Source organism: Haliotis rubra, unplaced genomic scaffold (assembly GCF_003918875.1).
Source record: "Haliotis rubra isolate DU_JTF1 unplaced genomic scaffold, ASM391887v1 Scf1591, whole genome shotgun sequence".
In the NCBI taxonomy this organism is placed as follows: Eukaryota; Metazoa; Mollusca; class Gastropoda; order Lepetellida; family Haliotidae; genus Haliotis; species Haliotis rubra.
The window spans coordinates 29,079-45,441 of record NW_025765549.1 but is presented as its reverse complement, the minus strand read 5'-3'; the positions used below and the strand labels follow the sequence as shown (position 1 = coordinate 45,441).

The following is a 16,363-nucleotide window of genomic DNA, read 5'->3' as shown; positions in this document are numbered from 1 at the left end:
AAGTTAATATCAGCAGTGTGGAGTACTTCCTGGTGAATGTACCACGTGTCTAATTAAAGTTAATATCAACAGTGTGGAGTACTTCCTGGTAAATGTACCACGTGTCTAATACAGCAAGTTAATGTCAACAGTGTGGAGTACTTCCTGGTAAATGTACCACGTGTCTGATACAGCAAGTTAATGTCAACAGTGTGGAGTACTTCCTGGTGAGAGTACCACGTGTCTAATTAAAGTTAATGTCAACAGTGTGGAGTACTTCCTGGTAAATGTACAACGTGTCTGATACAGCAAGTTAATGTCAGCAGTGTGGAGAACTTCCTGGTACATGTACCACGTGTCTGATACAGCAAGTTAATATCAGCAGTGTGGAGTACTTCCTGGTGAGAGTACCACGTGTCTAATTAAAGTTAATGTCAACAGTGTGGAGTACTTCCTGGTAAATGTACCACGTGTCTGATACAGCAAGTTAATGTCAGCAGTGTGGAGAACTTCCTGGTAAATGTACCACGTGTCTCATACAGCAAGTTAATGTCAACAGTGTGGAGTACTTCCTGGTATATGTACCACGTGTTTGATACAGCAAGTTAATGTCAACAGTGTGGAGTACTTCCTGGTAAATGTACCACGTGTCTGATACAGCAAGTTAATGTCAGCAGTGTGGAGTACTTCCTGGTAAATGTACAACCAAAAAAAGTATACAGCAAGTTGATGTCAACAGTGTGGAGAACTTCCTGGTAAATGTATCACGTGTCTGATACAGCAAGTTAATGTCAGCAGTGTGGAGTACTTCCTGGTAAATGTACCACGTGTCTGATACAGCAAGTTAATGTCAGCAGTGTGGAGAACTTCCTGGTAAATGTACAACCAAAAAAAGTATACAGCAAGTTGATGTCAACAGTGTGGAGAACTTCCTGGTAAATGTACCACGTATCTGATACAGCAAGTTAATATCAGCAGTGTGGAGTACTTCCTGGTGAATGTACCACGTGTCTAATTAAAGTTAATGTCAACAGTGTGGAGTACTTCCTGGTAAATGTACCACGTGTCTAATACAGCAAGTTAATGTCAACAGTGTGGAGTACTTCCTGGTAAATGTACAACGTGTCTGATACAGCAAGTTAATGTCAACAGTGTGGAGTACTTCCTGGTAAATGTACAACGTGTCTGATACAGCAAGTTAATGTCAGCAGTGTGGAGAACTTCCTGGTAAATGTACCACGTGTCTGATACAGCAAGTTAATATAAGCAGTGTGGAGTACTTCCTGGTGAGAGTACCACGTGTCTAATTAAAGTTAATGTCAACAGTGTGGAGTACTTCCTGGTAAATGTACCACGTGTCTGATACAGCAAGTTAATGTCAGCAGTGTGGAGAACTTCCTGGTAAATGTACCACGTGTCTCATACAGCAAGTTAATGTCAACAGTGTGGAGTACTTCCTGGTAAATGTACCACGTGTCTGATACAGCAAGTTAATGTCAACAGTGTGGAGTACTTCCTGGTAAATGTACAACGTGTCTGATACAGCAAGTTAATGTCAGCAGTGTGGAAAACTTCCTGGTAAATGTACAACGAAAAAAAGTTTACAGCAAGTTGATGTCAACAGTGTTGAGAACTTCCTGGTAAATGTATCACGTGTCTGATACAGCAAGTTAATGTCAGCAGTGTGGAGTACTTCCTGGTAAATGTACCACGTGTCTGATACAGCAAGTTAATGTCAGCAGTGTGGAGTACTTCCTGGTAAATGTACCACGTGTCTCATACAGCAAGTTAATATCAGCAGTGTGGAGAACTTCCTGGTAAATGTACAACATGTCTTATACAGCAAGTTAATGTCAGCAGTGTGGAGTACTTCCTGGTAAATGTACCACGTGTCTGATACAGCAAGTTAATATCAGCAGTGTGGAGTACTTCCTGGTGAATGTACCACGTGTCTAATTAAAGTTAATGTCAACAGTGTGGAGTACTTCCTGGTAAATGTACCACGTGTCTGATACAGCAAGTTAATGTCAGCAGTGTGAAGTACTTCCAGGTAAATGTACCACGTGTCTGATACAGCAAGTTAATGTCAGCAGTGTGGAGAACTTCCTGGTAAATGTACCACGTGTCTGATACAGCAAGTTAATGTCAGCAGTGTGGAGAACTTCCTGGTAAATGTACCACGTGTCTGATACAGCAAGTTAATGTCAGCAGTGTGGAGAACTTCCTGGTAAATGTACCACGTGTCTGATACAGCAAGTTAATGTCAGCAGTGTGGAGAAGTTCCTGGTAAATGTACTACCAAAAAAAGTATACAGCAAGTTGATGTCAGCAGTGTGGAGAACTTCCTGGTAAATGTACCACGTGTCTGATACAGCAAGTTAATATCAGCAGTGTGGAGTACTTCCTGGTGAATGTACCACGTGTCTAATTAAAGTTAATGTCAACAGTGTGGAGTACTTCCTGGTAAATGTACCACGTGTCTAATACAGCAAGTTAATGTCAACAGTGTGAAGTACTTCCAGGTAAATGTACTACCAAAAAAAGTATACAGCAAGTTGATGTCAGCAGTGTGGAGAACTTCCTGGTAAATGTACCACGTGTCTGATACAGCAAGTTAATATCAGCAGTGTGGAGTACTTCCTGGTGAATGTACCACGTGTCTAATTAAAGTTAATGTCAACAGTGTGGAGTACTTCCTGGTAAATGTACCACGTGTCTAATACAGCAAGTTAATGTCAACAGTGTGGAGTACTTCCTGGTATCGCGGTGAAGCGTGACATTACTACTAGTCTACCTCTGAGCTTGTAGCCTGAATTAGAGCATCGAGGACTTTCATGGCATCCTTTTCCAAGTCATCGATCATCTGGTACAGCATGTAGTAGGCTGTGGCAAAATTTGCTGCTCCACCCACAAGAGCATTTACAAATGGTATAAAACGGCACATTTCTATGGGAATTCGCTTGAGAGCTTGCTCTGCTGCCTCAGATTTGATCGCATTCATCAAGTATGTTTTGACAGACTGACGGGAAGCCATGATGGCGGACCCTCCTTTCAGGGCATCTCTGTAATATTCCACTGTTGTATTAGTCCTGGAAGAGAGTTCCTGTAATGATTCATCATCCAGTCCATACTGCTTCAAGTAGAAAGTGACCTCTGCGGCTAGAAGGGCAATATCTAGCGATACACTGATAGCGCCTCCGAGAAGAGGAATTGGTATAAGCGAGGTACCTGCTCCCTGGATTCCAGATACCAGTGCCATCTTTGTCGCCCGTGTCTTTAAAATCATCGTCTTAGACTTGATGACGCCTTTTGTGAGTGGTGACAGTGACAGCACAAGTGCATTCCTTTTCAGTTCAGGTAGTGAAACTAGGATGTCTTCCATTAGCTCTGTGTAGTCCCACTTAAATTTGTCATAGCAATCGATGCAGTAGACTGCTCTCTGTGCCAACTGCCCCGCTTTAAAGTTGTCATAGCAGTTCTTCTTGATTCGTTCGAGAACCTTACCTTCTGAAAAATCGCGTTCGCTGTTCTCAGCACTCTCCATAGCATCATCAATCTTTGTCCTGATGAAGAAGTAATCTTTTTTCAAAGACTCTATCTCCCGTGCCAACCAGATGTCCTTCGAGGTGAATCTGTCATCCGACAGCAGGAGGAAGAAGTCGTATTTTGAGTACCCAACCCGTCCAAGGTACCACTCGTCTTGTGGGAACCTGGGTGTTCCGACTCCGGGTAGATCCCAGAACACCAGTTTTTCATTGTAGGGATGGCGATACATGGTTGGTTCCTGTGTCGTGTCCCCTGTCCCCACAGCCGCACTTCCTTCATCATCTGCTGTCAGACCACGGATGCTGTTGATGAACGATGACTTTCCCACGGCCGCCTCGCCAACAACTGCTATAGACAATGGCACATTTCTCCAGTCCTTCATTTTATCTTGAACTATTCCTGGTAAGCCACTCAACCCATGTTCATCAACGTGGCGGCGGATTTCGTCAATCTCATCTTGACTTATGTCTTCGAACGTGTCCATCTGTAACATATTGACTCTTGTCTTTACAAATATATATATATATTTTACAAATAAATGAAATATGCTAGTAGGTAGTTTGATGTGTGTTTTTCGTCTTACATTTTCAACGTTTCTCGCTGCTATATTCAATTCAATTCTTTATTTACCTTTAGCTGTGTAGCTAATCGGTTGTGAACATGAAAATATACATTCCTACTACAGACAGGGTGGTTGGTTTGGTACAAGATATAAACACAAGGAGAACATACAAACACATTTTACAGTAAAATATTAGTCTTAACTGTGAAGCCTTGAATAGGAATTTACCCAGATTACAGAGTTGCTGAACATTTTGAATACTCAAGAGCTGGACAAGTTTGAAAACTAGTAGATTTTTCCAATAGTAAGACTTAATGTACAATTTCATTAAATCTTGATATATACTCTCCCAAAAAAGAAACGCATATAGGAATTTCAACTGTATTTTTATGTTTATTTTGAAACATCTTTAATTCATTGCTACATGAAATTGCTATTTTCATGATGCGTATCTTTTTGGGGAGAGTATATGATACAAACTTGAAATTCTATTTCCTCACTACCCTTTCTCAGCATCATGGTGAAAAGCATTGTGTTCCCTTTTAAGAGATCGATTCAAATGCATAGAGAATGTACCACGAGCACTGCAAACCCGGCTGCTCCACGCTTTAGAATTACGTATGACTTGTGCAAACAGCAAACTTTTCAAACCTTTTCATATCAGGTCAAGAAGGGAATATTGAAATAACCAGAACAAAACAGTATCATCTCTTATGCACGACATGGCATTATTGAAGTTATAACAATGCTAAGAAAAACTTACAATTAAATACTCATTTATCTGGCATTTCTCCCCATACCGTAATACAGTCGCCTGACATCAACGTTTGCCGTGTGCGATCGCTTGCTTCAAGTTAGCCTAACAGTCCCCGAACCACATTATTTACCCATACACTCAGCCCTTTCTGCAGTGAAAAAGCTTTGAACGAAGCGTGTATATTTTCCTCAGCTTTCCTCAGATTGCCCCAAAGAAACATATTTCCAATATGAATGGAGTTATATAGTTCTGTTTTTACATAGACTAAACACTAACAGAGCTCCAGATAAGATTTAGCTCATGTGGGTACTGTACCCACTGTATTATTTTGGAGTCGGTATTATGAATGTTGAGTGGGTATTTCAATTTCCGTTACCCACTGCTTTCAAATATGTGCGTATTTCAGTCATTTTACTCACCTAAGTATTATGTCATTGAGTAAGTATACTAAGCAGGTATGTTCTGCCTTATGTCATACCTAATCAAAACCAACTTAATTATACTGGAAATCACTCATCCTATACTGACAGTACAACACTTGCCCTATACTAACAGTACAACTTGATAGCAATCGATGTCATTTTTATTACGCACAATTTTTATAAATATATTCCGTACGCATTTGTTTTAACTTTTTGCGTATCTAACATTTTAAATGTGTAATTGGTACGCAACAATTTTTTTCAATGCGTAAATGGGAATTTTCTTTGCGTATTTTACCCGGATACGCAGCTTATCTGGGCCTCTGCACTAAACAAACACCCGCTATCCCCCAGGCTTCACAAACTGGTGCGTTCTGGAGTGACCATCCTCAAAGGGACTCACATTTATAGTGCAGCCAACAGTCAAATCGTGCAACAGGTCACTTCAATCCCCCGCTGACCCCAGAGGTTGGTCTGGTGTTGGTATTAGTAGCTGACAGGTGCCCTCACGACGGGAGAAAAGGATTTCCGTCAGTTGGAATCCAGTAAAAATCTTACACCTGTTGACAGAAAAATAACAGCAACTGTTGAGCATGGCAACCCAGCTATATGCATCTCTATATCAGCGTTCCATACTTTAAAGATGCAATTATATTTCAATCTTCAAAGTATAAATGCAGGTTATCCGAGTGACGCATGGTATCATGTTGGTAGTGTTTAACGTTTGTTCGCTTAAAAAGGCCATCCTATCATGTAATAATACGTTTGGTAAATGCATGTACCAACATATGTTCTGACCCAAATACCGACTTGTTCATTAACTCGCATATAATCAACAAACATCACAATGTTGTTTCCTGGCACTGTGTGGCACAACACAATGGACGTTTGTTAATTCACAATGTCTTCGCGCAATATTGCCTTTGGCTATTTCCACAGATGCACATGATTCGACGTATTACCTTAAGGTGCAACACATAAAATATGCTGCCATGTTAAACTTTAATGCCCGTCTTTGTGTATGCACTCGTATGTTAACGAAGCCATAGTCGATACATTTCTACCTTTCATATGTGTAATTTGTGAACAACGTTACCTCGGCTAACTGCTTGTCTCCGCAATACAAATATGATGTCACATTCACAGGAAATGAGAGTCAGACGACATGATCACCGGTCATCGATATGCAAAAGTAAACATTATGTACCGTTTTCACAGCAGTGGGTTGTATTGGTATAGGTTTGGTGGTAAGTTCAATATATCTCGTGTTTGGGGTAGGCGCTACCAGTCATTTCATGCGTTACATTAAACGTAGTTGTCATCTGTTGGTTATGCATGACCCATGAGCACACAGATGTAGCAACAATGCATGCAATTACAGTCACTGAGGTAGAAATCCCCACAACACTCCTAACACAAATGATGGCCACATTAAACACATGTGCATTCACTGTTAGAATATTGATCTTCAGTAACCCATACATGTCGTAAGAGGCGACTAACGGGATCGGGTGGTCAGGCTCGCTGACTTGGTTGACACATGTCATCGGTTCCCAATTGCGCAGATCGATGTTCATGCTGTTGATCACTGGATTGTCTGGTCGAGACTCGATTATTGACTGACTGCTGCCATATAGCTGGAATATTGCTGAGTGCGGCGTAACACTAAACTCAGTCACTCACTCTATTCAAATCCAGAGGTATAGTTAACATGTGGTTCTGCGTATGTTGACAATACTGCTTACAAGGCGCACCATGGGTAAATGTTTCAAAAGCCTTGTCGGGTGGTGTCATGATACTGAGGTGTTCTGCGTGTTTACATAAGAATCGCTTACGTTTAGTGATATCGATTGTAATGATGCAAATTTAACGATGACAGTAATAACGGACATGTTGTCATTGTGCTGGGCACACATAGCGTTGATCAAGATCTTTGTAGACAAATATTTGAATAGGATTGTGTAAGGTTCTCGGAAGGGAGTGACAACATGGAGCCGATGGTGTGATATAAATACAGGTGTGCTTTATTCAGGTGAAAGAGGCGACTAACGAGATCGAGTGACACATGTCATCGTATCCCACTTGCGTAGATCGATGCTCATGATGTTGATCACTGGATTGTCCGGTCGTCCAGACTCGATTATTTACAGACCGCCGCCATATGGCTGGAATATTGTTGAGTGCGGCTTGAAACAGCCAACAAAAATCAGGCGTTACATGCAAGAAACACTATGTGTAAAGTCAGTACACAGTGGTAGTCATGGTGATGGGGCACGTAGTCTAACTATAGCTAGGCTAGGAGGGTAAGACCTTCATGATTTTCGTCTTCTGTATACACTACCTTAAGGTATCCCAATGTTCCTTATTCTTCTAGAATATCACGCTCTTAGGCTGTTCATAAGTTTGTTTACATTTTATCCCAAACTCTAATCCGTGTGTGACTATGGCATACAAACGTGTGTTCAGTGTACGGAACGTCAGTCACTGCAGTGCACAGAAATTTTCCAAGAAAGGTCTTGTTGCTCGACCAGTTCCCTGAAGCTTTCGTTTGACGATGTCTCTGTGCGACTTCAGTGAGAAGTTGGCACCATCAGCCATAAGACTCCTGAGAGTTGGCAGATCGTGGCTCTCTGTTTCGGGGCAGCTCACCAGGAACACGGGCACGTCAGGGAAACACTCTTCGATCTTCGTCCTGATGGCCTCTTTCTCATGATCTGCATTGAATGTTCTTGGATGGGCCTTTTTCAGATTTTTAAGGTCACGATCAATCTTCGTCCTCACATAGAAATAGCGTTTCCCTTGTTCTGCAATAGCGCTGTGAAGAAGAAGTTCAGTGTCTTCAATTTTTGTGCATGATACATGCACGTAGAAATCATAACTTGCAAAGTTAATCTTCTTCAGATATTCGTCTCCATATGGGACGTTTTGGGTGTCATATCCGGGTACATCCCATAGCACAACATTTGATCCGGGTAGGTGATAAGGGTGGTCAGTAGATGTACATTCCACCACGTCAGCCTTGGCTGCGTATCCCTCCTTGGGTGGTAAACCAAGATAGGCATTGATAAAACTGGACTTGCCGTTGCCCGACTTGCCTATCACTCCCACGTTATAAAGAGTTTCCCCGGCAGCCTCACGGCTGTCTCTGTGGGAGCCCTTGCTGGAGTCCTTGCTTCGTGTATTCATTGCCACTGAAACATGACAACGTCACACGTGCATGGCCAGTTAACACAGTACAAGCAAGTATCAGGAGGTGAACCAGTGCCATGCAAGACAACAACACGGCACAACAAACACAGTTTTACACAGTTCTACAGGGTAGTCATTAGTGTTGGGAATTGGTTGAAATCTCACAATTGATGATTGGTTCAATACCAACGACCAATCATCGAAAAAAATTGGCGTCATTTTTTTAGATTTTCCTATTCAGGTTGTAGTTGCAGATAGGTATAAAGAAAAAACATCTGGTTCTCTGTTGTTGTTTTTTGAAACTGCACAAATTACATTTGTAAATTTCACATCCAGTGTAAAATGATTCAGTTCCAGTGTAACATAAACTTCCCAGATTCTTCACGAAATATTCAGTCATGACTTTTCAGAAAGTGAAGTGAGTTTTCTTAGAAATAAACACGTTTTCAGGCCCTGACAACGTCCTACATATGTTCTATCATCAAGTATTTCAAACTCTATTACAGCGGTTCCAAAATCGTTTGTGTTCGATTATGAGAAAATGTGATCGATTGCTTGGTCGTTTGGCCACTGCGACCAATCTTCGATTATTTCAATTAATCGGACCACCACTAGTAGTCATCCTCGATAATCTCCAGGGTATACGTTACGATCACTCTCCACTATACCCTGGAGTGGAGAGTGATCGTAACGTATACCCTGGAGATTATCGAAGATGCAGGCTAGTACACAGTGTGTGTGCGTGCGTGCATCCTTGTGTGCGTTCGTACGTACGTCCGTGCGTGTGTGTGGTGTCAAACAAATCAAACATTTCAGGCAGAACACATATCATTACATGACGACTCTTGCGTACAAGTCTACTGCACAAGTCAAGTCCACTGCACATATCGCGTGTAGCTCTCGATATATTGATGAACAAACACGCACGTCGTTGTCGACTGAGACATTCTCCTCATGTTCTGATGTATGGTTCGGTGCATATCAATGAGTACAGATCCGTGTATCTTGAATTTCCTAACCACTGACTGTTTGCTCACCTGTGCATAAATCCGCAAAAGAAGGATCTGAGACGGCACCTCCATGTCATCTGTGTAAATGAACAGCGTGTCTGATACAGCAGGTTAATGTCAGCAGTGTGGAGTACTTACTAGTAAATGTACCACGTGTCTGATACAGCAGGTTAATGTCAGCAGTGTGGAGTACTTACTAGTAAATGTACCACGCGTCTGATACAGCAGGTTAATGTCAGCAGTGTGGAGTACTTACTAGTAAATGTACCACGCGTCTGATACAGCAGGTTAATGTCAGCAGTGTGGAGTACTTACTAGTAAATGTACCACACGTCTGATACAGCAGGTTAATGTCAGCAGTGTGGAGTACTTACTAGTAAATGTACCACGCGTCTGATACAGCAGGTTAATGTCAGCAGTGTGGAGTACTTACTAGTAAATGTACCACGCGTCTGATACAGCAGGTTAATGTCAGCAGTGTGGAGTACCTACTAGTAAATGTACCACGCGTCTGATACAGCAGGTTAATGTCAGCAGTGTGGAGTACTTACTAGTAAATGTACCACGCGTCTGATACAGCAGGGTAATGTCAGCAGTGTGGAGTACTTACTAGTAAATGTACCACGCGTCTGATACAGCAGGTTAATGTCAGCAGTGTGGAGTACTTACTAGGAAATGTACCACGCGTCTGATACAGCAGGTTAATGTCAGCAGAGTGGAGTACTTCCAGGTAAATGTACCACGCGTCTGATACAGCAGGTTAATGTCAGCAGTGTGGAGTACTTACTATTAAATTAACCACGTGTCTGATATGTACAGCAAGTTAATGTCAACAGTGTGGAGTACTTCCAGGTAAATGTACCACGTGTCTGATACAGCACGTTAATGTCAGCAATGTGGAGTACTTACTAGTAAATGTACCACGTGTCTGATACAGCAGGTTAATGTCAGCAGTGTGGAGTACTTACTAGTAAATGTACCACGTGTCTGATACAGTAGGTTAATGTCAGCAGTGTGGAGTACTTACTAGTAAATGTACCACGTGTCTGATACAGCAAGTTAATGTCAGCAGTGTGGAGTACTTACTAGTAAATGTACCACGTGTCTGATACAGCAAGTTAATGTCAGCAGTGTGGGGTATATCCTGGTGAATGTACCACGTGTCTGATACAGCAAGTTAATGTCAGCAGTGTGGAATATATCCTAGTGAATGTACCACGTGTCTGATACAGCAGGTTAATGTCAGCAGTGTGGAATATATCCTGGTGAATGTACAACGTGTCTTATACAGCAGGTTAATGTCAGCAGTGTGGAGTACTTACTAGTAAATGTACCACGTGTCTGATACAGCAAGTCAATGTCAGCAGTGTGGAGTACTTCCAGGTAAATGTACCACGCGTCTGATACAGCAAGTTAATGTCAGCAGTGTGGAGTACTTACTAGTAAATGTACCACGTGTCTGATACAGCAAGTTAATGTCAGCAGTGTGGAATATATCCTGGTGAATGTACCACGTGTCTGATACAGCAAGTTAATGTCAGCAGTGTGGAATATATCCTAGTGAATGTACCACGTGTCTGATACAGCAGGTTAATGTCAGCAGTGTGGGGTATATCCTGGTGAATGTACCACGTGTTTGATACAGGAGGTTAATGTCAGCAGTATGGGGTATATCCTGGTGAATGTACCACGTGTCTGATACAGCAAGTTAATGTCAGCAGTGTGGAATATATCCTGGTGAATGTACCACGTGTCTGATGCTGCAAGTTAATGTCAACAGTGTGGAGTACTTCCTGGTAAATGTACAACGTGTCTGATACAGCAAGTTAATGTCAGCAGTGTGGAGTACTTCCTGGTAAATGTACCACGCGTCTGATACAGCAAGTTAATGTCAGCAGTGTGGGGTATATCCTGGTGAATGTACCACGTGTCTGATACAGCAAGTTAATGTCAGCAGTGTGGAATATATCCTGGTGAATGTACCACGTGTCTGATACAGCAAGTTAATGTCAGCAGTGTGGAATATATCCTAGTGAACGTACCACGTGTCTGATACAGCAGGTTAATGTCAGCAGTGTGGGGTATATCCTGGTGAATGTACAACGTGTCTGATACAGCAGGTTAATGTCAGCAGTATGGGGTATATCCTGGTGAATGTACCACGTGTCTGATACAGCAAGTTAATGTCAGCAGTGTGGAATATATCCTGGTGAATGTACCATGTGTCTGATACAGCAAGTTAATGTCATCAGTGTATGGTATATCCTAGTGAATGTACCACGTGTCTGATACAGCAAGTTAATGTCAGCAGTGTGGAGTACTTCCTGGTAAATGTTACACGCGTCTGATACAGCACGTTAATGTCAGCAGTGTGGAGTACTTTCTGGAAAATGTACCACGTGTCTGATACAGCAGGTTAATGTCAGCAGTGTGGAGAACTTACTAGTAAATGTACAACGTGTCTAATACAGCAAGTTAATGTCAGCAGTGTGGAGTACTTCCTGGTAAATGTACCACGTGTCTGATACAGCAGGTTAATGTGAGCAGTGTGGAGTACTTCCTGATAAATGTACCACGCGTCTGATACAGCAGGTTAATGTCAGGAGTGTGGAGTACTTCCTGGTAAATGTACCACGCGTCTGATACAGCAGGTTAATGTCAGCAGTGTGAAGAACTTACTAGTAAATGTACCACGTGTCTAATACAGCAAGATAATGTCAGCAGTGTGGAGTACTTCCTGGTAAATGTACCACGTGTCTGATACTGCAGGTTAATGTCAGCAGTGTGGAGTACTTCCTGGTAAATGTACCACGTGTCTAATACAGCAAGATAATGTCAGCAGTGTGGACTACTTCCTGGTGAATGTACAACGTGTCTCATACAGCAGGTTAATGTCAGCAGTGTGGAGTACTTACTAGTAAATGTACCACGTGTCTGATACAGCAGGTTAATGTCAGCAGTGTGGAGTACTTACTAGTAAATATACCACGTGTCTGATACAGCAGGTTAATGTCAGCAGTGTGGAGTACTTACTAGTAAATGTACCACGTGTCTGATACAGCAGGTTAATGTCAGCAGTGTGGAGTACTTACTAGTAAATGTACCACGTGTCTGATACAGCAGGTTAATGTCAGCAGTGTGGAGTACTTACTAGTAAATGAACCACGTGTCTGATAATGGAGGTTAATGTCAGCAGTGTGGAGTACTTACTGGTAAATGTACCACGCGTCTGATACAGCAGGTTAATGTCAGCAGTGTGGAGTACTTCCTGGTAAATGTACCACGTGTCTGATACAGCAAGTGAATGTCAGCAGTGTGGAGTACTTCCAGGCAAATGTACCACGTGTCTGATACAGCAGGCTAATGTCAGCAGTGTGGAGTACTTACTAGTAAATGTACCACGTGTCTGATACAGCAGGTTAATGTGAGCAGTGTGGAGTACTTCCTGGTAAACGTACCACGCTTCTGATACAGCAGGTTAATGTCAGCAGTGTGGAATATGTCCTGGCAAATGTACCACGTGTCTAATACAGCAACTTAATGTCAGCAGTGTGGAGTACTTCCTGGTAAATGTACAACGCGTCTGATACAGCAAATTAATGTCAGCAGTGTGGAATACTTCCTGGTAAATGTACCACGTATTTGATACAGGAAGTTAATGTCAGCAGTGTGGGGTATATCCTGGTGAATGTACCACGTGTCTGATACAGCAAGTTAATGTCAGCAGTGTGGAGTACCTCCTGGTAAATGTACCACGCGTCTGATACAGCAAGTTAATGTCAGCAGTGTGGGGTATATCCTGGTGAATGTACCACGTGTCTTATACAGCAGGTTAATGTCAGCAGTGTGGGGTATATCCTTATGAATGTACCACGCGTCTGATACAGCAAGTTAATGTCAGCAGTGTGGAACATATCCTGGTGAATGTACAACGTGTCTTATACAGCAAGTTAATGTCAGCAGTGTGGAGTACTTCCTGGTAAATGTACCACGCGTCTGATACAGCAGGTTAATGTCAGCAGTGTGGAGTACTTCCTGGTAAATGTACCACGTGTCTCATACAGCAGGTTAATGTCAGCAGTGTGGAGAACTTACTAGTAGATGTACCACGTGTCTAATACAGCAAGTTAATGTCAGCAGTGTGGAGTACTTACTGGTAAATGTACCACGTGTCTGATACAGCAGGTTAATGTCAGCAGTCTGGAGTACTTCCTGATAAATGTACCACGCGTCTGATACAGCAGGTTAATGTCAGCAGTGTGGAGTACTTCCAGGCAAATGTACCACGTGTCTGATACAGCAGGTTAATGTCAGCAGTGTGGAGTACTTCCTAGTAAATGTACCACGTGTCCGATACAGCAGGTTAATGTCAGCAGTGTGGAGTACTTCCTGGTAAATGTACCACATGTCTAATACAGCAGGTTAATGTCAGCAGTGTGGAGTACTTCCTGGTAAATGTACCACGTGTCTAATACAGCAGGTTAATGTCAGCAGTGTGGAGTACTTCCTGGTAAATGTACCACGTGTCTGATACAGCAGGTTAATGTCAGCAGTGTGGAGTACTTCCTGGTAAATGTACCACATGTCTAATACAGCAGGTTAATGTCAGCAGTGTGGAGTACTTCCTGGTAAATGTACCACGTGTCTGATACAGTAGGTTAATGTCAGCAGTGTGGAGTACTTCCTGGTAAATGAACAACGTGTCTGATACAGCAGGTTAATGTCAGCAGTGTGGAGTACTTACTAGTAAATGTACCACGTGTCTGATACAGCAGGTTAATGTCAGCAGTGTGGAGTACTTACTACTAAATGTACCACGTGTCTGATACAGCAGGTTAATGTCAGCAGTGTGGAGTACTTACTACTAAATGTACCACGCGTCTGATACAGCAGGTTAATGTCAGCAGTGTGGAGTACTTACTAGTAAATGTACCACGTGTCTGATACAGGAGGTTAATGTCAGCAGTGTGGAGTACTTCCTGGTAAATGTACCTCGCGTCTGATACAGCAGGTTAATGTCAGCAGTGTGGAGTACTTACTAGTAAATGTACCACGTGTCTGATACAGCAAGTTAATGTCAGCAGTGGGGAGTACTTCCAGGCAAATGTACCACGTGTCTGATACAGCAGGTTAATGTCAGCAGTGTGGAGTACTTCCTAGTAAATGTACCACGTGTCTAATACAGCAGGTTAATGTCAGCAGTGTGGAGTACTTCCTAGTAAATGTACCACGTGTCTAATACAGCAGGTTAATGTCAGCAGTGTGGAGTACTTACTAGTAAATGTACCACGCGTCTGATACAGCAGGTTAATGTCAGCAGTGTGGAGTACTTCCTGGTAAATGTACCACGTGTCTGATACAGCAACTTAATGTCAGCAGTGTGGAGTACTGCCTGGTAAATGTACAACGCGTCTGATACAGCAAGTTAATGTCAACAGTGTGGAGTACTTCCTGGTAAATGTACCACGTGTCTGATACAGCAGGTTAATGTCAGCAGTGTGGAGTACTTCCTGGTAAATGTACCACGTGTCTAATACAGCAAGTTAATGTCAGCAGTGTGGAGTACTTCCTGGTAAATGTACAACGTGTCTGATACAGCAACTTAATGTCAGCAGTGTGGAGTACTTACTAGTAAATGTACCACGTGTCTGATACAGCAGGTTAATGTCAGCAGTGTGGAGTACTTACTAGTAAATGTACCACGTGTCTGATACAGCAGGTTAATGTCAGCAGTGTGGAGTACTTACTAGTAAATGTACCACGTGTCTGATACAGCAGGTTAATGTCAGCAGTGTGGAGTACTTACTAGTAAATGAACCACGTGTCTGATACAGCAGGTTAATGTCAGCAGTGTGGAGTACTTACTAGTAAATGAACAGCGTGTCTGATACAGGAGGTTAATGTCAGCAGTGTGGAGTACTTCCAGGTAAATTTACCACGCGTCTGATACAGCAAGTTAATGTCAGCAGTGTGGAGTACTTACTAGTAAATGTACCACGTGTCTGATACAGCAAGTTAATGTCAGCAGTGTGGAATATATCCTGGTGAATGTACCACGTGTCTGATACAGCAAGTTAATGTCAGCAGTGTGGAATATATCCTAGTGAATGTACCACGTGTCTGATACAGCAGGTTAATGTCAGCAGTGTGGGGTATATCCTGGTGAATGTACCACGTGTTTGATACAGGAGGTTAATGTCAGCAGTATGGGGTATATCCTGGTGAATGTACCACGTGTCTGATACAGCAAGTTATTGTCAGCAGTGTGGAATATATGCTGGTGAATGTACCACGTGTCTGATGCTGCAAGTTAATGTCAACAGTGTGGAGTACTTCCTGGTAAATGTACAACGTGTCTGATACAGCAAGTTAATGTCAGCAGTGTGGAGTACTTCCTGGTAAATGTACCACGCGTCTGATACAGCAAGTTAATGTCAGCAGTGTGGGGTATATCCTGGTGAATGTACCACGTGTCTGATACAGCAAGTTAATGTCAGCAGTGTGGAATATATCCTGGTGAATGTACCACGTGTCTGATACAGCAAGTTAATGTCAGCAGTGTGGAATATATCCTAGTGAACGTACCACGTGTCTGATACAGCAGGTTAATGTCAGCAGTGTGGGGTATATCCTGGTGAATGTACAACGTGTCTGATACAGCAGGTTAATGTCAGCAGTATGGGGTATATCCTGGTGAATGTACCACGTGTCTGATACAGCAAGTTAATGTCAGCAGTGTGGAATATATCCTGGTGAATGTACCACGTGTCTGATACAGCAAGTTAATGTCATCAGTGTATGGTATATCCTAGTGAATGTACCACGCGTCTGATACAGCAAGTTTATGTCAGCAGTGTGGAGTACTTCCTGGTAAATGTTACACGCGTCTGATACAGCA

General features: G+C 42.5%; 1 protein-coding gene and 1 long non-coding RNA gene across 3 annotated transcripts; one reads left to right on the top strand and one right to left on the bottom strand.

Moving 5' to 3' along the window:
• Positions 1-2,166: 2,166 nt before the first annotated feature.
• On the top strand, positions 2,167-15,015 carry LOC124271273. Of its 2 annotated transcripts, none has more exons than XR_006896993.1 (2): positions 2,167-2,235; positions 12,235-12,301. It is a non-coding gene; the product is annotated as an uncharacterized LOC124271273 (long non-coding RNA). The 2 variants fall into 2 exon arrangements; XR_006896992.1 differs by lacking the exon at positions 12,235-12,301 and adding an exon at positions 14,949-15,015 and having other exon boundaries at positions 2,171-2,235.
• On the bottom strand, positions 2,657-5,859 carry LOC124271272 (interferon-inducible GTPase 5-like). Its single transcript, XM_046706375.1, has 2 exons — positions 5,670-5,859; positions 2,657-4,009 (listed from the first exon to the last, which is right to left on the bottom strand). The coding sequence occupies exon 2, from the start codon at positions 4,007-4,009 to the stop codon at positions 2,765-2,767; it is 1,245 nt and encodes a 414-aa protein (XP_046562331.1). The 5' UTR covers positions 5,670-5,859; the 3' UTR covers positions 2,657-2,764.
• Positions 15,016-16,363: the final 1,348 nt, after the last annotated feature.

Coding starts and splice junctions, on each gene's coding strand:
- LOC124271272 (XM_046706375.1), bottom strand. CDS start 4,009: ATGGACACGTTCGAAGACATAAGTCAAGATGAGATTGACGAAATCCGC.